General features: G+C 60.6%; 4 protein-coding genes across 10 annotated transcripts in view; 1 reads left to right on the top strand and 3 right to left on the bottom strand.

Moving 5' to 3' along the window:
- Positions 1–12,424, top strand: part of NFIC (nuclear factor I C) — a 69,120-nt gene extending 56,696 nt beyond the window's left edge. For 3 of the 6 annotated variants that reach the window (XM_036116096.2, XM_078057532.1, XM_036116095.2), the window contains exons 9-11: positions 35–182; positions 2,127–2,212; positions 6,305–12,424. In XM_036116096.2, the coding sequence (XP_035971989.1) occupies positions 35–182; positions 2,127–2,212; positions 6,305–6,322 (252 nt within the window). In that variant the 3' untranslated portion in view covers positions 6,323–12,424. The remainder of the gene's footprint in view (positions 1–34; positions 183–2,126; positions 2,213–6,304) is intronic. The other 3 variants (XR_013442223.1, XM_036116097.2, XM_036116098.2) reach the window with 3 other exon arrangements.
- Positions 12,425–15,216: 2,792 nt separating this feature from the next.
- Positions 15,217–17,075, bottom strand: LOC118550770 (small integral membrane protein 24-like). Its single transcript, XM_036116107.2, has 3 exons — positions 16,920–17,075; positions 16,724–16,835; positions 15,217–16,013 (listed from the first exon to the last, which is right to left on the bottom strand). Exons 1-3 carry the CDS (start codon positions 16,996–16,998, stop codon positions 15,887–15,889), a joined length of 318 nt encoding a protein of 105 aa, XP_035972000.1. The 5' UTR covers positions 16,999–17,075; the 3' UTR covers positions 15,217–15,886.
- A 1,067-nt stretch (positions 17,076–18,142) lies between these two features.
- On the bottom strand, positions 18,143–21,218 carry LOC118550769 (small integral membrane protein 24-like). The gene is made up of 4 exons (XM_036116102.2): positions 21,027–21,218; positions 20,535–20,646; positions 20,168–20,230; positions 18,143–18,830 (listed from the first exon to the last, which is right to left on the bottom strand). The coding sequence occupies exons 1-4, from the start codon at positions 21,091–21,093 to the stop codon at positions 18,683–18,685; spliced, it is 390 nt and encodes a 129-aa protein (XP_035971995.2). The 5' UTR covers positions 21,094–21,218; the 3' UTR covers positions 18,143–18,682.
- A 670-nt stretch (positions 21,219–21,888) lies between these two features.
- On the bottom strand, positions 21,889–24,984 carry SMIM44 (small integral membrane protein 44). 2 transcript variants are annotated; one of them, XM_078057521.1, is made up of 3 exons: positions 24,658–24,984; positions 23,035–23,272; positions 21,889–22,879 (listed from the first exon to the last, which is right to left on the bottom strand). In XM_078057521.1, the coding sequence occupies exons 1-3, from the start codon at positions 24,658–24,660 to the stop codon at positions 22,641–22,643; spliced, it is 480 nt and encodes a 159-aa protein (XP_077913647.1). In that variant the 5' UTR covers positions 24,661–24,984; the 3' UTR covers positions 21,889–22,640. The 2 variants fall into 2 exon arrangements, with proteins under 2 accessions (XP_077913647.1, XP_077913644.1); XM_078057518.1 differs by lacking the exon at positions 24,658–24,984 and having other exon boundaries at positions 23,035–23,441.
- Position 24,985: the final 1 nt, after the last annotated feature.

Here is a 24,985-nt window from a genome sequence, read left to right as displayed (position 1 = left end):
CCGCCTTAACCACCTGTCTCTCTGTTCCTCCCAGTTAAATGGAAGTGGTCAGCTCAAAATGTCCAGTCACTGCCTTTCTGCTCAGATGCTGGCCCCCCCGCCCCCCGGGCTGCCGCGGCTGGCGCTCCCCCCCGCCACCAAACCCACCTCCGAGGGAGGAAGCACGTCGCCGACCTCGCCCTGTAAGCACTCGGGAAGCGGTGCCCGTGGCAGGGCGGGCGTCCCTGAGGGGCCCCCTCCCCTCCCCTCCCCGACTGCTGGGGTCAGGGGCTCGGGCCTGGCCTGCTGGGTCCCGGTGAGTTTGGTGGGTCCCCAGGTAGAGGCCCGGGGGGCCATGTGGTCGGGCCCACGTGGGGCCAAGGCAGCCTTAGGGAGTGGCAGGAGAGGGCCAGGGGGGCGTCTGGGGTCCCTGCGTGCCCGCTCCTGGCCTCTCAGCCCTCCTCCATGCAATGAGCAGGTGGCGGTAGGTGAAGACCTCAAACCGGTGGCCCTGGGGGCAGATGCAGCCCCCAGGTGCCTTTTGTTGGTGGAAAATGATAATTTCTTATTGTCTTAGAGTCAGGACAGTTCACATGAAAATGTCAGAGTTCTGGGCTCTTGGTAAAAAAAAAAGCAGCCACAGTGGGCCCCGTTCCTACTGGTGACCCAGGCTGGGCCACACCTTTAGATGAGACAGTCCCCACCTGCCCACCTGATCCTAGAAGGCCTTGAGTTCATTGCCTCGCCTTCTAGAACTTTCCACCCTCTGGATGTGGTTCCAGATGACCCCTCGCTGGCCCCTCATACTTCCCCCAGTCCTGGGGTCCACCCCCATCGGCGGTGGCTCTGCACCCAGCCTCTCCCTGGACCCCAGTGCGGGCTCGGGTGGGCCATCCACCCTCCTCCAGGCCGCCTCACTCTGGGCCACCGGCCTCTGGGCATCCCCCGAGGCCGTCTCAGTCACTGCCCTGAGCAGATGATCTCAGAGACCCCAGACCTCTCAGTCTGCCCCCCACACTCTGAGCGTCTGTGTCACCGCACCTGAGCAGGGGGCCAGCAGCTCGCCCCCTTCCCTGCAGCTCTGCCCCCACCCCCGCCGTCCAGGGCCGGCCCGGACCTGGGGCAGCTGTATGAGCAGATGGGCTTTCTCTGAATGCCAGAGGCAGTGCGGGGCGCTGGGTTTGAATCCTGTCTCCGCGGCTCACTCCCCGTGGGAAATGTCCTTGCTCTCTGAGCTGCCCGTTTTCTCAGCCATAAAATGGGACGGTCACAGAGCGCCCAGTCTAGGGTGGTGGGGAGCGAGGGGAGGAGCTAGATCAGGGAGAACATTAAGCTCCACGCCAGGCACAGAGTAGAGAGTAGATAGTAAATACGCTGGGCAGGGTACCCCTGCTCCGCTCGCTCTCTCATCTGTAAAATGGGAGTAGTCCTCTCGTTTGCTAGATGGAGTCCTCTGCTGGCCCACGGGCCCGGGAGTTCCCTCTCCTCCTGCACCAGGTTTTAATGGCCTGTGCAGCCTCCCCCTCCTCCCGCCAGGGCCCCCGACCCCCACGCCCCCCACTTACCCCAGCCTGGCCGATCCCACGCAGGGACGCAGGGACCCTCCCGCCACCCCGGGCGCGGCCTGGCTGAGGCCCCCAAGCTCCCCGGCAGCCCTGGGCTGCGAATTACATACCTGCCAACAAAACGTAATTGGGATGAAAATCTAACTCTAAATGTAAACATAAATATAAATGTGTGCGTGCATGCGTGTGTCTGCAAACACCCGGCCTTCCCTGCACAGTCTCCAAGAGGAAGATTAATAAATAAAGCGCCCTCCATAATTCATGGCGCCACGCGCGGGATGCAGGCCACGGGAGCGGCTGGAGTAGGCAGCGAAGCACCCTGAATAATTCACGGGCGGTTTCTGATGATGAATCTTCCATCCTGTGCCTTCCGTCGCAGCAGATGCCCCGCCTGTGTGACCCCAGGGCCCGACACCGTGGGCTTCCCGGGGTCCCGGATCGGCTGGGAGGGCAGCAAGCTTGGAGGCGCCGGCTGCTGGGTGCGAAGGCCCGGCTGTGTGACCCTGGGCAGCGGCCACCCTCTCTGGGTGCTCCCGCACGGCCCCCTTCGCTAACGGGCTCTCGGTCTCTCTCCTCCCGCAGCCTACTCTACGCCCAGCACGTCCCCTGCAAACCGTTCCTTTGTGGGATTAGGACCGAGGGATCCAGCGGGCATTTATCAGGCACAGGTAGGGGCCGAGAGGCCGGCTGGGGGGGGCAGGGAGGGGCAGGGCAACGGGCCCCGCCTGGGTGCGCAGGGAGAGGCCGGCCTGCTGGTCCCATGCCATCCCTCCAGCTGCACCCCTGCACGGTGGCCACTGTGCGTGGCAGGGGGCCAGCTTCCCGTACCCTTCCAGGGCCTCGAGCCCGTGCCCGGGGACGGGGTACGGCCCCCGACCCCGCTTGCCGCTTCCCAGCGGGAGACACTCACGACAGAGCTGCTGCGAGGCCGGGGCTGTTACCACCCCAGGCCCATTTGTACAGATGGGAAGACTGAGGCCCGCAGAGGCGAGGGGATTTGCCCAGGATCACACAGCACGTCAGCCCAAGCTTGCGACCCCCAGCCTTTGTCCCCTTCCATGCTGCTGGCCAGAGGGAGCACGAAAAAGGGAGACAGAGGGTGGCCGTGGACTCTAGGACTCCAGCGGCAGCTGGGGAAACGGAGGCAGCCCATGGCCGGGGGTGGGGCCTCCCAGCAGAGCCCGTGCACCCCCACCCCAGGCTGCAGTCCGAGATGTGGAGAGGGGAGCCGCGGAGGCGGAGTCGGCATAACTGCGGGCCGGGCCGAGGGTGCACCAGGGCCGGGAGAGGGGGAAGGGCCGGGGACCAGACCAGGAGGCTCAGAGAGGAGGAGCGAGTTGCCTGAGGCTGAGCAGCAGTGGAGGGCAGAGCCCCGATGGGTCCAGAACTAAGACTCGTGGCTCTCAGCTTCCCAAGCAGGGTTGGGGTCTGAGTCTGTGCCGCATGCTGGCTGGGAGTGTGTTGGCAGGTGGGGGCTGGAGCCTGGAGCCCTCGCTCCCCAGTATGCCTTGGGGAGGGGGTTATAGGATGTCAAACAGCCCGAGGGCAGTGCCAGGCAGTGCAGGGCCTCCAGGGCCCAGATGTGCAGAGAGAGCAGCCCGGGGCTCCCCAGCATCTCCAGATTGCCAGAGTCACAGAGCATGGGCATTTGTGGGACCCGGGGCCACATGTGGTCCCTCCAGTAGCTGGGGGAGGGTTTCCTGCAGCAGGGCATGGGCAGGGATTGAGGAGGAGCTGGAGAGGTGGCTGCGTCCCCCTCGTCCTCAGCTAAGACCAGAATCAGCTGGGGACCCTCCTGGGCAGACCTGGTTGCTGTTGGCTCGCAGGGGCCACGGGGAGGCCGTTGCCCTCCCTCCCTGCCCGGGCCTCGGCAGTGAGTGCTGGGGCCAGGAGGCCAGGGCTCACACCTGGCTCTGCTTTACCCACTCTGAACCTCCCTCTCGTCTTCTGGCCTCACACACCTCCCAGGGAGCGTTCCTTCAGGGACCAGTTTTATCTAGAAAGGGCACCCAAAGGCAGAGACTGCCCCACATACCCTTGCAAACCCCCAATACTAAGCGTTCTGCCTTGCAAAGCTCCAGCCGGGATCCAGACAGGAATCGCTTGGTCAGGGTACCCCAGCAAGCTGGGGAAACTCCAGGACTCCCTTCTTTGGGTTTTGGGTACCCTGTGGCCACCCTCTGTCAGTCCCAGCATGGACACTCCCACTCCCCAGTGCTCTGCAGCCTTGCATTTCCTCTCCTGCCCCCACCCCATATCCCACCGCAGGGGGAGGCTGGGAATGTCCTAACTGCTTCAGAAACCGAAGGTAATACGCAGTGACCAGTAGGAGGCCTTGCCTGCTTAACTCTTCTCCAGGCCCCCAGCCCCCTGCCTCACCTCTGCATTATCAACCTCTACATGGGGGTCCCTCTCCCCAGCAGACATCCTGGAAGAGGAAGGAAACCGAGGCAGGCCAGGGCATACTCTGGTTCTACATGCTTCTCATGGCCCCCTCTTCCAGTGGGCCCCAGCTGGTGTGGAGGAACCTTGGGGAGGGGGCCCCCAGCCCCCTGCCTGGGTAGGAAGGGGCTGGGGCTGGTACAAAGGCTGGCCAGCAGAGGAGCAGGGCAGGGGTGCCCAGGCAGGGGGCTCGGCACTGACAGAGGCTGGAGATGCTGGACGAACAGTGGAATGTGGGCTTTGTCCTGGGGGCCATGGGGAGCCATGGAAGGGTTTTGAGTGAGGGGGGGAGGGGCACAGCCAGATCTGGGGATGAGAAAGAGCTTTCTGGGGCTGGTGTTGCTGGGGGACGTGGGACGTGGAAGGGAGATGCCAGGTTGGTGAGAGGCTCCCAAGGGGGCCTGCGCTGTGGGAGAGGTGAGGCCCCAATCTGGGTGAATAGGGAGGGCCGCTCTGGGGGAGCCCCTGGCAGCGCTGTGTCAGCGGGACCGCGGGCCCCAGTTCCCTAGTGGGTCAGGCGCCCCCTCGCTGCTCCCCCCCTCCTGGAGCCCCCATCCGAAGGGCTCAGAGCTTAGCGGCCTCTCGCGTCTCACCCGATCAGCACTTCTGCCTTCCCCCTTCGTTATTCCTGGGAGATTTGCTTTCCTCTGGCCCCCCAGTTCCACCCCCCCAGCCGACAGCAGCTTCTTCCCCTCCTCACACCCTTCCATCTTCTGTCTTCCTCTCCGCCACATCAGTGCCCCTCCCCCAGCCAATATCCTCTCCCCCGTCAGCATCCCCTCCCCCAGCAGTGCCCCTCCCCCCTGGTCAAGTCAACTGATCTCCCCCTGGTCAGTTACCTACCTTCTTCATCTCCCCCATCAATCCCCCCCAGTCCTGAGCCATCCATCACTTTGGTCCCCAGAGTGGGGCTCCATGGGCCCATACACCTCTGCTCCCTCTCTGATGTGATGGAACTCCCCCCCCTGCCCGAGCATTTTACACCAGGATCCTTTCTGCCCAGAAACACGTGACACCCATCCAGCAGATGAGTAAGTCAAGGTCCAGAGGGGCTAAGCCACATGCCAGAGGCACACTGATGGCTCCAGCCAGGCCAGGGGGAGTCCAGAGCCGGGACCTCACCGCCCGCCCCCACCCCGGCACCCCCGGCAGTCTCCCCCTCAGCCGAAGGGGAGGATGTTAAGTTGCTGGGGCCAGAGGCCTGGGAGGGAGGAAAGAGGAAGGGCCGAGGGGAGGCCACCATGGGGGAGGGTCACGCCCAGAGTCTGTCTGGTTGCCAACAGAAACCAGACATGAGGTAATGGCCAAGATGAACTTGAACTTGGCTGGAGGTGGGGGGCTGGGAGCCAGGGCGCCAGTTCATTGGGATGGCCCACGGGGCAGCCTGGTTGGAGGGGCACAATTGATTTACAGCAGGGGTGAGGGACAGCGCTGCTCCAGCCTCAGTCAGGGGGTGTCCCCAGGCCGGCCCCACGCAGGTGGATCGGACGCATCTCCAGGGAAAGGGCGTGTACGGCGGCTTCCCTGCGGAGACCCAGGCTGGAGCTGTCCCTCAGCCTGAGCCCCAGTCCCCCCATGGGAAGTGGAGCTTGTGACCCCTCAAGGGACAGGTTAGAGGTCAGACCTGGGCAGGGGCCAAGCAAGGGCTGGAACCAGGCAGGCCCGAGTTGGAATTCCACTCTGGCCCCCTGCGCCGGTGGACTTAGGCAAATTCCTTGACTTCTCTGAGCCCATACTTTCTTCGTTTTGAAACAGGGTGGTGGGGGGCATAGTCCCTCCTTCATGGGGAATCAGGGGAGGATCCTTAAATGGGAAAACGTTTGTTTAAAAAACGAAAGCAAACAGCCCTAGTCGCCGTGCTTGGACAAGGTGGCACTTCATAGCGACTCCGCGTGTGGAGGGAAGCCCGGGGCGGAGCCACATCCTCTCCGTCTTTGTAGACTCAGAGCACCGAGGAGCAGAGATCTGGTTGTAAACAAAAGCTCCAGGATGCTCAGATAGATTTAAAGTCCAGATAAACAAGAGGTAAAAATAAGTTTGAAAAAATTGTCTCAGTATAAGTATATACCAGAAGTGGCACGGCGTACGGGTTTCCCTGTGGTTTTCCAGAAGTCACTTGTCCCCGGGCACCCTGCGTTTCATCCAGCAGCCTTGTGCAGGGTCCCCTAGCAGGTTATGACACGTCTGGGGCCGGGGGACGGGGGCCCCGAGGAGGCGGGTGCGGGTGGTGGCCAGTGCGGTCGATGGTGGAGCCTGACCCCCGTTTCTCTCTCTCTCTCTCTCTCTCCTCTCTCCGTGTGTCCCTGTCGGGCACCCAGTCCTGGTATCTGGGATAAGAAAGATTTCTTCCCACGCCCTGCTCCTTCGTCGCGGGAATCCCAGGGGGCCGCACTGTCGGCCCCCGGCCCACGTTTTCAGTGGAAAGTTAGAGCGAGCGAGAACACCCCGCCGACTCCCAGCCTGGCTGAAAAGACAGAACAGACACACATACACAGGAGGGAAACAAGCAAAAAGAAAAAAAAGGCAAAAAAAAAAAGACAAACAGAAAAAAACACCATAAAAATAAACCCACCCATCCGAGAAGACAAAAGGTAAAGACCGCAGCCCCTGAGAACTCTCGGGACGCCGCGCCCGACCGGAGGGCCAGGCCCCGCCGCCGCTCACACGCAGCCTGCGCAGGGCGCCCTCCGCAGGGACTCATCTCCGGCTGCTGGGCTCCAAGGGCAGGCGCCCGCTCCCCGCCTCCGCCCAGGACCAGGTGAGCGCGGCCCGGTGCCCCTGCCCAGGCCCCATGGGGCGGGACACCCGGCAAGGCCACCTCTCCCCGTGTCCCCACTGCCGGGATGTCAGCCAGGCCTCCGCCACCGTGTCTGCCGAGTGGGGAGGCGGGCGCTGTGGGGACGCTGGGGGGAGAGGGGGGCCGGCAAGGACCCCAGCGGCGGGCAGTGGAGGCCCAGGTGGGCAGGGAAGCGACAAGGGCAGAAGAGGGTTGTGGGGAGACCCTGGGTGTCACCAGGGGACTGGGATGCGTGGCAGAAACTTTGTCAGGAGCGTCCTGCTGCCGTGGGACCTCTGCCTGCCCCACAGTGTGCGTGCGCGCTCGGCCGGGCTTGCTCGGGACTTGGTCTTGCAGCCCCATGCCTGCCCTGTTTGGGAGGAGAAGTCTCTATGCAATTGACCCCCAGCTCCACCCCGCGGCATAGGAGGCCACCCCACCCCGCACCCCGCTGGCCCTGCTCCACACCCCCCAGGGGAGGGACCCACGTTGCACACACTGTAAGAAATGCACTTTCCGAGGAAGGGGCTGGGGGGAGTGGAGAGACTCAGAGCTCCCCAGGAGGGGACACCCTGTCCGGAGCCTCCATCCACCCGAGCCCTGGGAGGGGAGGACCCCCCCCGCTTAGCCCACGGAGGTGGGAGGTGAGAGCGAGTGGTTTAAGTGCCTGATTCCCACCACCCGCCCCCCTTTGTCCAGCTGGAATGGGAAGTGGCCGCGGGCCCCTTCCATTCCCTCCCCCAGCCCGGCCACCTCCAGTCGCTGACCCTCATTGCTGTGCTCCCCTCAGAGCTGGAGAGATGGGACCCCCCCCACAGTTGGCCCAAGGGGCAGAGCTGGGCATCCTCAAGCCCTGCTGCGCTCGGGCACGGGGTGGGGTCTGGGGAAGCCAGCAGGCCCCCCCGCGCCTCCTCTGCTAGTGCCTTACATCCTGGAGCGACACCCCCTCCCTGCTGCCTCCCAGCCCAAAGGGGGACCACGGTTTGCACTTTCATCTTCCCCCGCCGAAGTGGGGCACAGCCGGGCAGGTGCATCACAGCTGGGCCCCCACAAGGAAAGAAGGCCGGGCAACCGCAGTCCGTACAAGCCTGGATGGGGTTGGGGGGTTCTGGCTGGGGGAGGGTGGGGTCAGCGCCTGGGGGGGTCCCCTGTGGCCATGTGGGGGACCTCCCATCTGCTAAACGTTTTCCGTTGAGCCGCTCCAAAAACACTAAGCTGGGGACACCGGGTGCCCCCCAACCCCGGCTCCCTGGCCCCATCCCCACCCCCACCCCAGGATGGCCATCTTGGGTGGGGGGCCTGGGAGGGGGGATCCCCTCCCATCCCATCCATCTGAGTCCCAGCCGGCCTCCTCCATGCCTGGCCCTGGGGAAACCTTCCCCACCAAGACCCCCCCACCCCCTGGCCTGGGCCAAAGCCATCACCCTGGGCTGGGCCTCTGCCTCATCTGCTCCCAGCCTGGCCCTCCTGGCCCTCTCCCGGTACCCCAGGCCTGGCCAGCCTCCTCCCACCTCCCCAGAAACTGGACTTTCCTCCCAAACCAGCCCAAGGGGCTTGGCAAACTCAACCATAAGAGAAAGACCCTTCCCCACCAACCCCCCCTCCCATTGTCCAGAGGCATTCAAGAACCCTTGGTCCGTCCGTCTGTCCCCAGGGCCCCCTCCACTGGGTGGCTGTTGGGGACCAAAGCATGGGCCACTCTCCGGGAGGGCAGGAGGGGATGGGTCGTGCAGTTGGGGTATCCGGAAGCTTCTCAGCCGGGAACCTTAGGGTGCGGGTAGGCGGGGTAGGGGAGGGGCACCTGGCGGCCCCCAGCTACCTAACTTTGCATGGTGCTTAGTCGGGGATTCCTGTGACCTGGCTCCTGATGTCAGCTCGCCGTGGCTGATACTGCATGGCAAATTATCCCTGGCTCTATCTCCCTCCCCCAGCCCTCCCCCAGCCCTCTGACACTACCCCCTCCTCTTTAAAAAAAAAAAAAAAGATACAAAAAAAAAACCTTAAAAAAACTCCATGTTTCCTAATTTGCACGAAATTTTCTACCACATGATGTGCCTTGCCTTCCGAAAATAAGTATTACCTTTAAACAATATCAGCGCACACAGATAGCTGCATGCACTGCTCGTGTAGTTAAAAAAAAAAACAAAAAGACAAAACAATGACATGAAATAAAAAATAAAAATTGAAGAGGGATGTATTTCTATTTGTAAAAAAAAAAATAAGAATTAAAAAAAAAAAGGAAAATCCCACGCTTAGAAAAGCAATCCACAGAACAGTCGCCCATGGTCTGCCCCCCACCCCCAGCTCTGTCCACAGCTCTGCTGCAGTGGGGGTGCGCCCTGGTGCTCTGCCATCCCCAGCCCCACCCCTGGGCTCCAGAGGAGTCCCTTCCGAGGCCCCCGCCCACAGCAGCGGACAGACCTCAGGGGTGAGCCCTGGCCCCACGGGGTGGCCATCCTGCCTCCAGCCAGACTCCCCCATGCCACCTTTCCTGCAGGCTGGCGTCCCCCCGGCTCAGGGTCACATTGCCGCCCCCCAGGCTCCCCTCCTTTCCCCAGACCCCCCCTTCCTTCTTGCCAAAGGACTCGCCGGGCACCCCCCCCCCCTCCTTGGAGACCGGCCTGGGGCGGCACTCCCCTCCTGCCCCCTCCCTGCCCCCAGCACCCACTTCTGTCTTCCAGCTGTGACTGGGGGGGGGCGGTTATCTGGGATGAAACAAACAGAAAACAGAAGCCAAACCCAATATATGCAATATCTGTCTGTCTGTCCCTATAGACCTAGCTCAGCCACCGCAGGCCCAGCCAGGGGCCCGCGGGCGCAGGGTTTGGCCCCTGGGCACGGGCCTCCGTCTGGTGGCTGCCCGACCTGTTGTCTTGTCCTTGATTTCACGTCCGTCCTCTTATCTTTTGCTTCCTTTCTGTTTTTTCCGTTCTTTGTTGTTGTTGGTTTTTTTTTTTCTTCCAATTTCCTTTGCTTTTTACTCGACCAAAGCTGAGACAGTAGCAGCCGGTTAGTGGGGTGTCCGAGGGCTGGGTCCATCCAGCTCCTGCCCCCCACGCATCTCCTGTGGGGACACGGCGGGCAGATGGTCGCCCCCCAGAGCAGGGAGGGGCCCCGTGGGCAGCCTGGCTTCCATCCACCATCACACACTCATCCCATGTCTTCTTTTAAAAAGACGCCTCCGCAAGTCCCGGGGGCCAGGTCCCGCTCTCAGCGGCCGCCCCTAAGAACTGTCCTTTGGTCCGAGAGCTCAAGGCCCTGCGTGTCACGTTTCATGCGGCAGATTTCTGGGTTTTATTCTCTTCCCCCCAGAATTGGGGAGCAGACACCCGGGGAAGGGGGGAGCGTCCCGCCCGGGACCCCTCCCCAAGGGCTTCATGGGGACCACGTTGTCCCTCTGCAGCCTGCCCCTAGCTGTGTGCCCCGCTGAGTAGGTGGTGCCGTCCTGGGCCTGTGTGTCCCCCCCCGCCCCCCCCAGGAAAGGCCACAGGCAGAATAAGGCAGAAACACCGGGACCCAGACCGCTTCCCCCCTTCCCCAGCTCTGCAGTTCGGGTTGGTGCTCCAGGCACAGGGCAGGGCGCACAGGGCGCTGTGTTGTTTTTTACATGTGTGAGACTAACATGTTCTCAAACCCCATCCCCTCCCACGCCTGCTGCCCCCCACCACCCATGGGAGGCCCCCCACCTGACCCTGGGGTCCAGCCGTGCTGTGGAACAGAACAGAGAGGCCTCCCAGATATATGCAAGTTGTCCTCACGCCTCTCTGGGACGAGAGCATGGGATCCTGACCAGGGTGGAAAAGGAGGTGCGGAGGGGCGGGAAGACCCGGCCCTGTCTGAGGAGAAGGGGGTCAGGGGGCCCCCAGGCCTGGGTCCGCCACCCAGGCTCCTGCCGAGTTCTGAACCCAGACCCCCGCCCCCCGCCCTGAGCTAGACAATCAGACCCAAGAGGAACCCCGAAGGAGACGTGGGGGGTGTCTGCACCCCCCAAGCAGCAGACAATTCCAGCCTCAGCCCCACACGTCCCCGTCTCTGCTCCGGGACCCTCTGTCTGTCCGCAGGGCCGGCAGCCGGGCAGGCGGGAGCCTGGGCTGGGAGCAGCTCCCGCCCCGTGCGCGCTGCGGCCCGAGGACCCTGTCCCCACTCTGGCTTCTCCCACGGTACTTTGACCTCCGGTGTAGGGTGTACTATACACACACACACATGTATGTATAAATATATATAATTTTGGAGTTTTTCCTCGTAATACAGGTTATACGGTGGCTACTTTTTGTTTTGACCTGGATTCCCTGAGACCCCGGTTTCTACTTTTCTTCGCGGAGGGTGTTGGTGGAGAGGTACCGGAGAGCCATCCTCACAGCCAGCTTCCTCCGCACGCCCCCGACTTTCCCCGTTCCTGCCCCTCTGGACGCGTGAGAGTGTCCCACCTCTGAACTGACCCGGCCTCCCCCGTCCGCCCGCCCCGCGCTGGCCCCCACCCCCACCCCCCAGGCGGGGCAGGGAGCCAGACCCCAAGCCGTACCAGTGGGACTTGTTGCCAGCGATACCAAAACAAGACTTTCCCAAGCAGTGCCTCACATGTCTGCTGGTGTGGCTTTGGGGTTCTCCTCCCCTGTTCCCCAGGGGCCCCCCCAGGCCTCAGGAAAGAGGAGGTGGGATCCAACAGGAGTCAGGGCCGGACAGGAAGGAAGTCACGCACCCCCGAGCTACTGCCCTCCCCACAGCCCTCCAGTCACACCTCCTGGCTAGAAGGGGACCCCCGGGAAGGGGACGGGAGCTGTCCCAGCCCCCTCCCGTGGGAACCCCCAAAATCTACTCCCCAAATGCATCAACACCCCATCCTCCCATCTTGGGTCCCAGCCAGGCCTCCAAAACCAAAGTCCCTTCAAATTCGGGGGTCCTGGCCTCTGCCCCCAGCTTCCTGCCCTCCCACCCCCAGGACCCCACATGGGGGAAGACAAGACAGTCTGAGGGACAGAGCGCATAGCGCAGGGAGGAAGGACAGAGACCCACCTGACTGAGTTTCCTTTCTTTTTCCTTTTCTTTCCTTCCTTTCGCTCTTTGAAAAACTTTTTGGTGGTGTTGCTCTTCGTTTTCATTCTTTTCCCTCCAAGATATTTTTTGAGGTTCCCCCCCCATTTTGTATTTTACTGATATTACCAGGATAGTTTACTCTGTCTCTCGCTTCCTGCTTGCCACACACCGGATCTCACACACACACACACACACCCCATGCACACACACCCCATGCTCGTGACCCAGGTCAGGAGAAGGTCCGGGCTGGGTCTGCTGCCCGCCGCCCCCTTCCCCTCCGGGACGGGGACTGGGGGGACGCCTGGCAGACCAGCCGGACTCCTCCCTTGCCCGGCTTGCCCGCCTGCCCCCCCTCACAGCATACTCTGGTCATAACCTTGTATATTACGCAGTCATTTCGGTTTTTGCAGACGCGCCTACCTAAGTACCATTTACAGAAAGTGACTCTGGCTGTTACTATTTTGTTTGTTTGTTTCCCTATGCAAAAAAAAAAAAAAAAAAAGAAAAAAAAGAAAAAAAAATGAAACAAGGGGGGTTCCATAAAAGATTCAATAAAAAGCAAAAAAAAAAAGACAAAAGAAGGAAGAAAAAATGTATAAAAATTAAACAAGCTATGCTTCGACTCTCACTGACTGTCCTGGGTCCTCCTTTCTGTGCTGTGTGGGTTGTTGGGTGCCAGAGTGAAGGGAAGGGGCTGAGACCTTTGTGTCCATCCAGTGGCCCCCAGGGGCCCTCCACAGTGCCCGGGGATGTTTGCTGACAGGGATGCTCCTGGTGTTGAGGGCTGGGGCCAGGGGTGCTGCGCAGCCCCCCACGGCACCCAGGGCGCCCCCCAGAGCGATCTGGCCCCATGTCTGTGTCCACAGAGCCCACGGGAGGGACCTGCTTTACACACTGACTTTGGTGAGCTCTGGGTCCAGGTCCTTCCTGCAATGCCCCTGGTGCTCCAGTGGTCCCCCGCTCCTACGAGGGGCCATTTCACACCCCTGAACCTTGGCTCCTGCTATTCTGCTGCTCATCACTGCCTCCCCACTCTACGCAGACCCTTCAGCTCCCACAAGGACATCCTCTTCCTCCAGAAGGCCGGCCCACCTTTCCCCAGTCTAGCTTCCTCCCCGACCAGCCTCAGATCTCCCCAGGGTCTTCAATCAACAAACTCCATGGGCATCTATGGAACACCTGCTCTGTGCCAGGAAATTCTGCCTCCCCCTCCCACCCCCGGGCTCCCAAGGACAGAACCTGGCACGCAGTCAGTGCTCCATAAATGTACAGAATGCTTTCCCTCTTTTTCCACCTGGCAAACTCCCATTCATTCAGCAAAGATTTCCTGAGCATCTGCTGAGTACCAAGTACTGGGGACACAGCAGGGAACAAAATGCCCAAAATAACCTGCCTTCATAGCCCTTACAGTTCCAAGTTGGGAAGATGCATGGTAAACAATAAAAATAAGTAAAATATATATCAGAGGAGGTAAGTGCCAAAGAAATAAGGCAAAGTAAGGGATAGGAGAGTGGGTCTCACATGAGGTAACACTTAAACAGAGACGAATAGAATGAGGGAAACAACCTCCTGGAAATCTGACAGATGAGTGTTTCAGGCAGCAGGCACAGTCTGTGCAAAGGCCCTGGGGTAGGACCCTGCCTGGCATGTTGGATGAACAGCCAGGAGGCCCGTGTGATTGGAGCAGAATAAGGGACCAGGGGAGGAGGGGATGGGACAGGTCCTGCAGGGTCTTGTGGGCCTCGGGGAGGACCTGGGCTTTTACCCCAGGGAGGTGGGAGCCCTGGAGGGCTGTGGGCAGAGGACGGCAGGACCTGACTTCATTCTAACAACCTCTGGTCCCGGAGGCCTTCCCCACCTGCCTGGGCAAAGCCCCCGTTCACCCTCCCAGCTCCCAGCCCCCAATCCCTCCCACCGCAGCCCTGATCAGTCAGGCCTGGCAGTGGTCCTGTCCAGTTCTTCCCCCAACCCCGGCAGCCACGGGGGCTTCTCAGACGCTGGGGTCAGAGAGGAGGGAGGCTTACAGCACAGGAGCATCGCCCATGTGAGGGGCAGTCACTTCCCTTTCTTGGGGGGGGCTGGGATCTGTGAGTCCTGGCCCATCATCCTCCCCCCATTTCAAGTCCCCCAGAGACCTCCAAGGAACCCCAAGATGGGCAAGCAAAGCTCTCTGCTGCACAGGCTCCTTCCAAACTGCAACAGACCCACCCAGGAGGGACGATTATATCCCTTTTTACTGATGGGGACACCGAGGCACAGAGAGACAAGACACTCAGAGGGACCCAGGCACAGTGCCCTACGCTACACACAGATGCACTGCCCCACGCCGCCGCCCAGACAGGAACAGACGACAGTCGTCGGGGGATGGGGTCCTAGGCCCCCCAGATCCCGCACGTTCCCTTCCCACGCCCCATCCCCAACGGGGCTGGGTGCTTCTGCCCTCAGTAGCGCGGTTCTGGCGCCCCCTTGTGGACGGGACGAGGATCTGGATCCAGAAGCCGGGTCTTGGGGGGAGGGGCCCCCAACCACCTGCGCCGCAACCCCCACCGTCCAGCCCCTTCCCGCAGCGGGAAAGGGGGCGCTAGCAGGAGCTTCTTCTGCGGGGTGAAAGTTCAGCCTGTTGTGGGGGCTCAGGCAGGGTTGGGGGCTCATCGGGTAAGGGCTCAGGTGGATGGGGGTTCAACCAGGGGTCGGGAATTCAGCTACGGTTGAGGGGTTCAGTCAGGGTTAGGGGTCAGTCAGGGCTAAGGGGCTCAACCAGGGGTGGGGGCCTCGGCTGGGGTTGGGGCGTCAGTCAGGGCTGTGGGGCTTCACCAGGGCTGGGGGGCTCAGCCGGGGTAGGGGGTCAGTCAGCGTCGGGGGGCTCAGCCTGGGTTGGCGTCCTCAGACAGGAGGTCGGGGCTCAGCTGGTCGGGGTGGGGAGCAATCTGGCCCTCGATCTCAAGGAAAGCCTCCGTGTTTTTTAGACATTGGCCCCTGAAGTGATGCAGTTCTTGGCTTTGGGGGGCCGTCCCAACACTGCAAGCTGTTTGCCATCCCTGGGCCCCCAACTCAATGCCCTGAAAGGGGGGCAGGCTTGTGACAGCCACAAAACGCCCCCCACAATTTCCAGACGCCCCTGGGGGAGAAGTCTCGCCCCGCGGAAAGGGAGGAGTCACACAGCCCCGCCCTTCTCCCCTCCCCCCCCCCCCCGCGACCGCAGTGCCGCCTCCCGCCCGGACCCTCCGGACCCCTCATCCGAACCCCCGGACCAGAGGCAGAGGACGCGGGGGCGCCAGAGATGCAGTCTGAACACGCACCCTGTGCCCTCCTAGATCCTCCAGGTCTCGGGGTGGGGGGGGTCTCCCACACCATTTCAGCATAACAAAAAGCTGACATTTACTAGACACCTTTTGGGTTCCGGGGGTTGTGTGCTTGGGATTTTCGTGGACAGTATTTCATTTAATCCTCATGACAACTTAGAAAGGATCAAGTTACTGTCCTCCCCCTTTTACAGGACAAGACACTTAGGCACAGAGAGGTTAAGTTACATGCTTAGGGCCACACAGCGATGTGCAGCCGCCCGCGGGAGCGCAGCACGGGAAGAGGGGGTGAGGACGCGGTCTCCTCCCACCCTCAGCACCCGCACCCAAGCACAGCTAGCAGACAGTGACGAGAAAACCAGCGCGCGGTGGGAGGGCCCTCAGCTCCCAGGAAACGGCCACGTGCTGCCCCCCCCCCCAAAGTTCAGGCCCAGGAGCAACAAAACAAAAGCAAGACCGCGGAGGGCTGGACCTGCTCTGGGGCCCGGAAAACACCGCAGGGCCTTTGCACGGTTTCCCCCCACCGGACCTCTTCCTGGCTCAAAGGGGAAGGGGGTGCTTGGGAAGAGGGTGTATAAATGCCCAGGTAAATGCAAAGCGGGGGACTTGGGGTGGGGCCTGAGCGCTCCTCATTCAGGGACACTTCACCTGAACCCCACATGGAATAATTTCGCTGGCCCCAGGACCAGGTCTCTGCTTGTAGCGTGCAGAGCAGGCGCTGGCGTCCCTGGGAGGCCTGCCTGGAGGGGGCCAGGCTGGGAAGGGGGGAGGAGGCAGGTGGGAAGACTTCACTCAGAGGAGCTTGCCACTCTTGCGTGGTCTGGAGGCCCCTCTTTCTCCTCCAGCTCCAGCCCCCCGTTGCCCTCTGCTTCTTTCTCCTCCTCTCTCACGGTCCCCTCTTCCTTCTCTTTCTTGCTGTGGAGACAAGAAGGGTCCAGAAAACCTCACTTAATAAGGAGTTACACTGTCCAGGCCTCTTGCGATTCACCCAGAACCTCTGAGTCCTGCACTCTCATCGTTCCCATTGTGCGGAGGCCGTGCTGAGGCTCAGACAGGTTAGGACACCTGCCCTGTTTGAACAAGAAGGAAGTGCGGGGAGCTCATGCGTGAGCTCCGGGAGCCCGAACCCGACTCTTCACATCTGGCCTTCCTGGCTTCCCGGGTCTCAGAACTGTGTGTGAGGGAACAGGCAGAGAGAAGGGGAGATGGATCGAGTGATGGGTGGCTCGGTGAATGAGTGGATGGGTGGACGGATGAACAGATGGACATGCAGACGGGGTCGGGGGGGAGGTGGACAGAGGCGCAGACAGTGGGATGGACACACAGAGGAATGGACGGACGGACGGAGGGAGGGATAAATGCGTGAGGCTTGAGGGGAGGTGATAAGGACTTCAGGGATCCCATCTGAAACACATATGAGCGATGGGGTCTCAGGGAAGCCACCTCGTTTTTCAGGTAGGGAGTCCGGAGGGAAGTCAGTGAGGTTGTATGAGGCCCCATCAGTTCTGAATCAAAGAATTGCCCCCTGGCCCTGCCTCCTCCGAGGCTCAGAGAGGAGAGTGGAGGGAAGGGGCTCTGAGCCCCCAGTTCAGCAGGGGAGGGACTCACACAGGAGGGGGGCCTACCTGTCACGGGGCTGGCTGCACCAGATGGCGTAGACCATGATGAGGACGAAGATGAGGAAGAGGGTGGCCAGTACGGCCCCGAGCCCCACCAGCCACGGCTTCCTCTGGGCCACTGCGGGCAGGGTGGGGCGGGGTCAGCGGCTGGGCCACCAGCTGGGGGCTCCCTTCCCACCCCCTCTCCCTGCCGAGGCCTTACAGGGTTGGGCCTGAACCGGCCGCGGGACCAGAGATGCCAGAAGGGAGACTGGGCCAGCAGTCATCCAGAATCTGTCCATCCTTGTCCGTCTGTCCTGGCTTCTTTCCAGCGGGGCCCAGGGTGCCACCCCATTAGAGGAGGAAGCGGCCCGCCCCGGACACCCCAGGGCAGGGTGTGGCCGGTGCCGCAGGAAGTAGGGGGGTGGGGCCCCCTTCCCTGGATTCTGGGTATGCTGGGGAGGGGTCCGGCGTCCCAGGCATCCCAGCACCCTGTCTCCCAGAGGCCCACCCTGGCCCCCTCACTCCCCACAGCCAGAGCCATGGGAGAGGCTCAGGAAAGGTGGGGAACGCGTTTCCTGAGCACCTACTATGCGTCAGGCCTTGCAATGGTTCTTAAGGCCCAGCACCTGCTTCAAGCTTCCTAACTCTTGTCCTCGGGTTGCAGATGAGGGACTACCTCCCCGGGGTCCACACAGCATTCCGGAGGGACACCGTGCTCCCAGCTAGGAACCACAGCCAGCAACGGACACCCGGCGCTCCAAGCCTCTCCCGTCCTAGGACATTAACCTCCAAATCTGACCTTAGCCGGGGCCTACAAACTCCCTGATCGTTTGGGCAGCCTGGGCTTCATCCCAGCTCTGCCAAGAGCAACCCTCGAGACCTGGCCAGTGGCCATCTTTCTTTCTACGCCTCAGTATTTTCAGCTGGAAAATGGGACTACTTGTGTACTGATGGAGACTGAGGATTGAGATGCTGGGTGCTCCCTGGGAGCATCCATGAGGGCATGTAGTACCTTGCTTTTATTTATTTATGTTTTCTCCACCCCCTGGTGGACGATCCTGGAAGTGTTCTAGCAGCCTTGGGGGTTACATCCTACCAACAACCCCAGCGACCCGCCCCAGAACCCAGCCCGAATGCCAGCCTTTATCAAGGTCCTTATTAAGAAATGGTTAATATCCAGGGCAAGGTCCAGGGCCCAGAGAAAATGAGGTGAAAGGAGTGGCTGGAAACTGGGAGGAGAATGTACTTGTTCCTTCCCAGGGGGGCGCAGAGCCCCGGGGGCACACAGCCTCCCCGACACAGTTCCCCGGGAATGGAGTCATGTGAGCCTAGACGAGGGGTGGGGTAGCAAGGATTTCCCAGGATACGGCACTCTCGGGGCTCAAAGTCCAAGGCTCAGGGCAGCAAAATCAAGATTGCAGGGAGAGGGCTGAGTGTGCCCAGGACATCTGGGCACGGTGCAGCCTGCTCTACCAGACCTGACCCCAACCCCAAAAGCTGCCTCCCCCAGGGGGAAACTGCGTCCCAAGAGACAACAGGAGCCCTTCTGAAGGGCTCTTATCAATTCTTTAATGCAGGTCTCCAAAAGGCAACCCCTGCCCCACGTTGGTCCCCAGGCTGAGTGGGGGGGAGGGGAGGTTCTGGCCAACAGATATCAGGGAGAGGGAAAAGAAATCAGGCGGTGGGTAGAAGTAGGTGGAGCCATGAGATGGTGAGGGCTTGGGGGTTTCTCCACAACGAAGAACGCACTCCCAGTGCAAGAAGAATCACTAGGCAGTCAAGTCAGGAAGGGGGGGTGCATAAAGCGCACGCACGCAGCACACAGAGCCCCCCCTGGGGGGCAGGGCAAGTCCCACCCCTCTTCATTCGGTATTCGCAGCTCTACATGCAGTTATTACGGTGGCTTCATGTCCAGATCATCGCTTACACGATGTGAAAGGGGCATCTCGGGGCGGCTGCCTGGAGGAAGTCGGTGTCGAGTCTTCACATGGCTGTGTTCATGACTTTCCCATCACCGCTGGACTCCTCTTTCTCCTCCAGCTCCAGCCCCAAGTTTCTCTCTCCTTCCTTCTCAGCCTTCTTGCCCTTCTTGTCCTTTATCTCCCCTTTCCTCTCCCTCTTGCCTTCTTCACTGTAGGGATACAAAGGGCCCAGACCACAGTGAGAAACAGTCTCATTTAACTGACACATACCTGTGCCAGGGGTTCTACACCTTTGTTGAAGTCTCAGACAGTCCTCATGAGGAAGCCTTGCTATTTCCATTTCACAAAGGCAGACACTAAGACTCGACCATCCCATGGATGGACAGGTGGATGGAGAATGGATGGATGGATGATGGATGGATGGATGGGAGGATGGATGAATAGGTAGATAAGTAGAGAAGTGAATAGAAGCTTGCATGGATGGATGAATAGGTAGTGTAGTAGGTGAATAGATTAATTAGAAGAAGGAAAGAATGATGGGTCAATGGATGGCTGGATAGGAGTGTAGATGGGTGGATGGGTAGATAGATCACTGGGCTGATGAGTGGGGGAAATGGGTGGGTGGATGGATGGGTGGGTGAGAAGGTAGATGGGTGGGTAAGGGAATGAATGGATGGATGGTTGGATAGATGATGGGCAGATAAGTGGTTAGGTGAATGGATAGCTTCATGGAGAGATGAATAAATGAATGGGAAGATGAGTGAGGGAACAGGAGGAAAAAGAGAATGACAGATCAATGGATGGGAGTATAAATGGTTGGATGGATGGCAGTGTAGACAGGTGGATAGATGAATGGATTAATGGGTTACTGGGTAGGGAGATTGATGGATGAATGATAGACGGTTGGAAAGTGAAGTGTGGGTAGGCGGATGGATGGATGGATGGATGAATGGATGGATGGGTGGGTGTATGGATAGATGGATGGATGGAGGGATGAACAAAGCAGGGAGAAAACTACCAACATGGGAGTCCAGGAGAGTCGCCCACCCGATCACATGCTCGTGCACAGACCCCTACACAATCCCACACCACGGTCTTGTTCAACAGACCTGCTGTGCTCCAGGCCCCATGCTGAGCACTGGGAACACAGCCAGGACCAAAGCTAAGTTCTCTTGTCTATTGAAAGCTACCAGCTAGCGTGGAGAAAGGGGCAAATGACTAAGATCATTTCAGCTGGTGATAAGTGCAAAGAAGAATGCACAGCTGGGGGACATAGAGTGTCAGGAACGCTGGTGGTCAGGGTGGGCTTCTGTGAGGAGGAAATATCTGAGCCAGGACTGAAGGAGGAGCCAGCCAGAAGATACAGGAAAGGGTATTCCAATCAGCGAGAACAGTATGTGCAAAGGCCCCGGGGCAGGAATGTGCTTGAAGAGTTGAAGAGCAGAAAGGGGTCATCTGTGCACACCCATCCCTCCCCACACCCAGAGGGGGCTCCCACAAAACCCCTGACCCCGCACACACCCACACATGCTCACACGAGCAGTACCTCAGGGCCACGTCCTGATACGGGTTGGACTCCATTTTGAATGCAGACTCCTCGTCCTCAGCTCTGCGGGAGAGATAGAGATAGAGGGGTGAAAGTGGGTGAAGGGCAGGAGGTAGCCTTCACAGTCTCCCCTGGCTGGGGCTCATGAACTGCACCAAGCCAGGCAGATGGGCGGCATGGTTGTCCCGGACTGAGAGGCTGTGAGGTGTTGGGGGGGGGGGGTCTGAGCTGGAACAGGGAAACAGGGAGATGGCGGAGCAGGGGGGAAGGACCAGAGAGAGTCAGGAGCGGGAGGAGTGCCCAACACTTTGGGGAGAGGAGGAGGACAGGGACAGCGGCTGTGGGGAGTGGGGAGAGGGGCTCCCACCTCGTACTGGAGCACCAGACGTGGTTGACCAGCATGAGGATGAAGACGATAAACAGGAATCCCACGACGGCAGCCAGGCCCACCAGCCAGGGCTTCAGGTGATACTGCAAGGCTGTCCGAAGGTGGGGCAGGTGGGACTCACAGATGGGGCAGGGCTGGGGCCTGCCCCCGAAAGGGAAGAGGGGAAGGCTGCTGGGGGATGCTCAAGCCAATGGGGTCTTGGAAAGGGGCCGGGCGTCAGAGACCAGTTCTAGAGAAGGGGAGGGGGCTGGGTGCATCTCAGGGATGGGGAGAGAGGCCCAGAGGGAGTGTGGGGGCTGGGGGGCTCCAAGAGGGTCCTGGCCCCATTCCTCCTCTGCCTGCCCCCTCCTTTCAGAGGTCTCGGTTCCTCATCATGAAAAATGGGGAGATGGTGAGCCTATGAATGAGCCCCTCCCATGACCCCTCCCCCTCCGCCTCCGCCTTCCCCCCAGGTCCAGGTTGGAGCCCTACCCTGTTGAGCCTCTGCAGGTGACAGGAGCAGGGCGCTGAGCAGGAGAAGGGTCTCCAGGGTCTCCATGGTCGTGGAAGAGCCAGCAGCCGTGCAGTCATTAGCTGGGTGAGGCCCTGCCCAGCCCCTGATATGGTGGCAGGCGGGCCTAGGGGCGGGGCTGGTCCAGACCCGGAGGTCAGACTCTGGACCTGGTATAACAATTAACGCGGGGAGTCCAGCCCCCCCACCCTGTGCCCTACCCCAGGACCCAGCCTCCAGGTCCCCCAGGCTCCGTGCGGCAGTGGCCAGGCCGAGATGGGCCTGGGCTCAGGGCTGCCAGGCATCATTGTGTCTCCTTCTCTGAACACCCCACAAAATGTTTCTATCTCCATTTTCAGAGAAGCCCAAGGAGGCCAGGAGCACAGAGGTTACGCAGAAATAGCTGGAGCCGGGATCTGAGCCCAATCTCCCCCACCACTGGCTTAAACTGCCTCATCCTGGCTCCCAGACCCCTGGGGACCCACAGCCAATACTGGGATGAGCACAGGGACAAGAAGTGATGGGCCACGTGGCCCACTATCCATCTCCAAACCCAGCCACGCCCTGACGGCCGGAGAATGGGACGCCCAGGTAGCGGATGACTCAGGCTGCAGGCTCTCCTGTCCATCAACCTTGGTCCCTGGCTGATTAGATAGGGAGCCCTGCCCAGGAGAAGGAGCACCTCACCCCAGCTGCCACTGGACAGCCACGGCCCAGGCACGTGGCAGGAAGCCCCGACCGGGGGGCGGGGGGCTCTGCAGGGCCCTTGGGGGCTGGGGGGGGTACCAGCGTCACTGCACACATCTTTAAGGAGCACCCATGCATCCCTGGGGCCTCCTGCCTCCCTGAGGTCTATCATCACTGTGCAAGGGGCCATCCTGCTCAGAGCGAGCCCATCTCAACCACCCGAGTGGTGCCCGCGAAGCTCCTACCGTGTGCCTGTCTGTGCCAAGCTCAGAAGGGAGGGAGGAAGCCTCAACACTGTCCCCTGGGAGTTCTCAGGTTAGCTGGGAAGTCAGGACCCCCAGAAACCAACATATCTGGCGGGCAGAGCAGCAGAGCTGGGGAGGAGGTGGGAGGTGGGGTTGGAGCAGAATCGGGAGAGCAGGGCCAGAACCCCGCCTTGGGGCTTCTGCGTTCGAAGGCAGGTCACGGAACTGGCCTCTTGCTGCAAAAAGTTCTCTCTGCTCCAAGCAAGTCATTTCCGGGCTTTGTGCCTCCATGTTCCCATGTGTTAAATGGGGGTGAAAAGTCCCGGCCTGGGAGGATTAAATGAAGCAATACGTGGAAAAGGCTCACTGAGCACAACAGCAGGGACACACTAAGCACTCAGTAAGGGTTAGCCGCCATCGTTACTCTTCGAAAAACTCTTCTTGGTGGAGGTTGGGCAGAATCAGGCTCTGGGGCTACGGGGGGAGCAGGAGTGTGGAAAGTGCCAGTGATCAACCACTGGAACCTGCCAGCCAAGAAAGAGAACATTCTCTGCCAAGATGGGGCAGATCAGTGGAGCAAGGGATCCAGCGTGCACAAGTCCGGTCTACACAACTGCCAAAGGGGTTCAAACCCAGGTACCGGGCCAGAGGGCAGGGCCCGGCTCAGTCCAGCCTCCAGAAGGAGCTTCGAGCAGGTGGGTCCTTGAAGGCAATGGAAGGGCGGCGGGGAGCCGGGGCGGGGGCTTCTGCAGGGGCTGCATCGCCACCCCCGCCAGGGTCCTCATCACCCCGCCAGGCCAGGGCCAGCTGCAGGTCCAGCTCTTCCAGATCCTCACCCTCCAGGCTCGAGCGCAGTTCCCGAGGGGCGTCTTCCTGCTCTGGCTTCGGGCCGAAGGCCCAGTCTGCAGTAGGACGCTGGTGAGGAGCCTCCCGGGGCCTCATCCACCCTCTGTCCCCACCCTGGCTGCGAGAGGCCCTTGCATCCCGCCCCCCCACCCCCCGGCCCGGAGTGGCCCAGCACTGTCCCAAGCAGGGCTCGTGGCGGGTAGCAGCTCACCGGCCAGGTCATGGGCGAGGTCCTTGATGAGATGACCCACAATGGCATAGGCCACGGCCACCACCAGGAGTGCCGCCAGTAGCAGGTACAGCGCATACCTGGGCAGGCGGATGGCATCCAGAGGTGGTGGGCGGTACTCCTCATACAGCGGTGGGGCCGGGCTCCAGCCCTCCATCCCCTGCTCGACTGCCAGCCCCGGCATGACGGCCACCTGGAGCAGGAGAGGCCCGGAGGTGACCTGCGTGGCGGAAGTATTCAGGGGCTTTGGGTAAGAGGATTGGGGCTCCTCCAAGGCTACCATCTGCCTGGATTAATCACTTCCGCCCAGCGGCCCCCCTCCCTCATTCAGCTCCAGCTGACGAGGCTGGTACTCTGCACGTCCTTCCCCCACCTCAGGGCCTTTGCTCGAGCTGTTCCCTCTTCTGGGACCATCCCTGCCTTCATGGAGCTGACATTCAAGATAGGGGGATACACTGAGAAAAACATAACCTTGAGTAAGTGATGTATTGAGTTAGAAAGTGAAGAGTGGCATTGGGGTGGCTCAGTCAGTTGAGCATCTGACTCGATTTCAGCTCAGGTCATGATCACGAGTCATGGGATAGAGTCTGAAGTCGGGTTCCGTGCTCAGCAGGGAGTCTACTTCTCTCCCTCTCTCTCTCCCTCTGCCCCTCCCCACCACCCTGCTTACGCGTGTGTGTGTGCGTGTATGTGCATGCGCACTCTCTTTCTCTCTAACATAAATAAATAAAATCTAAAAAGAAAAAAAAAGAGTGGTATTGGGGTGGAGGTACCATGGTTGGGACTACTAAGAAGGGAGTTAAAGCTTAAAATAGGGTAGCCAAGGCCATATGAAGATGCGTGTGAGCAGACCCAGAGGAGGAAGAGAAACAGGTATGGGAGGACCAGGGGGAAGAGCAGTCCATACATGCAAAGGCCCTGGGGAAGGACTGGGCCTGGCGTGTTGGAGAAGAGCAAGGAGGCCTGTGTACCTGGAGCAGAGTGAGCAACAAGCTGATAGGGAGGAGGGAAGGATAGGGAGGGCGCCCCCCCTACCCCGCAAGTCATGCCGGGCCTTGGGGGTCAGGGGAGAATTTGATCTTTCACCCTGAGGGAGGTGGGAGCCCTGGAGGGCTGTGGGCAGAGGAGGGCGGGGCCTGGCTCAGTTGCCCACAGGTGGCCTCTGGTGGCCGCTGCGGAGAGGACAGACGCTGAGGGGTGAGGACAGCCGCCAGGAAGGCAGGCTGAAAGGGACTGCGGTGGTCCGGGTGAATGATAAGGGGGGCTGGACCCCCCCTGGAGGCAGAAGAGGGTCTGCACGTCACCGTTTTTTCCAATATTTTTTTCCCTTGCCTTTACAAATACTGTTGCAACCAACTTTCCACGTTCCAAAGGTAAAACACTTTTCGTATGTGTTTCCCTGGTTAGAACACTTCAGGCTTCTCACCGCGTCAGAGTAAACCCGAGTCCTTCTTCTGTCTGGGCGGCTCTCCCGCAACCATCCCCGCGGCTCCCTCCCGTCCCTGCCAGGTGTTTGCTCGACGTCACCACCTGAGCCTCTGGCCGCTCCTCCTAAGACTCCGCACCGCCCTTGCACTCTACTGCTTAACCGGTGTCACCAACTACCATGTATTTTACTTATTTATTTCTTGTCTGTCTCCCTCAGACAACCAGGCTCTGAGGTTTTCGAGGGTAAGGATCGCAGGCTGTCTTGTCCTCGGCCCCCATTAACTATTTGTTAAGTGAACGAGGAGGGAACGACGACTCGATCGGGTCCGAAGAAAGGACTAGACCCCTCCCTTCCCCAGCTCGAGGCCAGCCACCTGACGCCATTGGCCACGCCCCCAGGACTTGACCACGCCCCAGGAGCACGGCGCCTGCTCCGTCGCTCCCCCGGCTCCGGCCAGAATCGGCACAAACCATTTGCACTTATCGAACTGGGTGGGGCAGCCGA

This window comes from Halichoerus grypus, chromosome 1, assembly GCF_964656455.1.
Source record: "Halichoerus grypus chromosome 1, mHalGry1.hap1.1, whole genome shotgun sequence".
Lineage (NCBI taxonomy): Eukaryota > Metazoa > Chordata > Mammalia > Carnivora > Phocidae > Halichoerus > Halichoerus grypus.
This window is presented reverse-complemented; position numbering and strand designations above follow the sequence as displayed.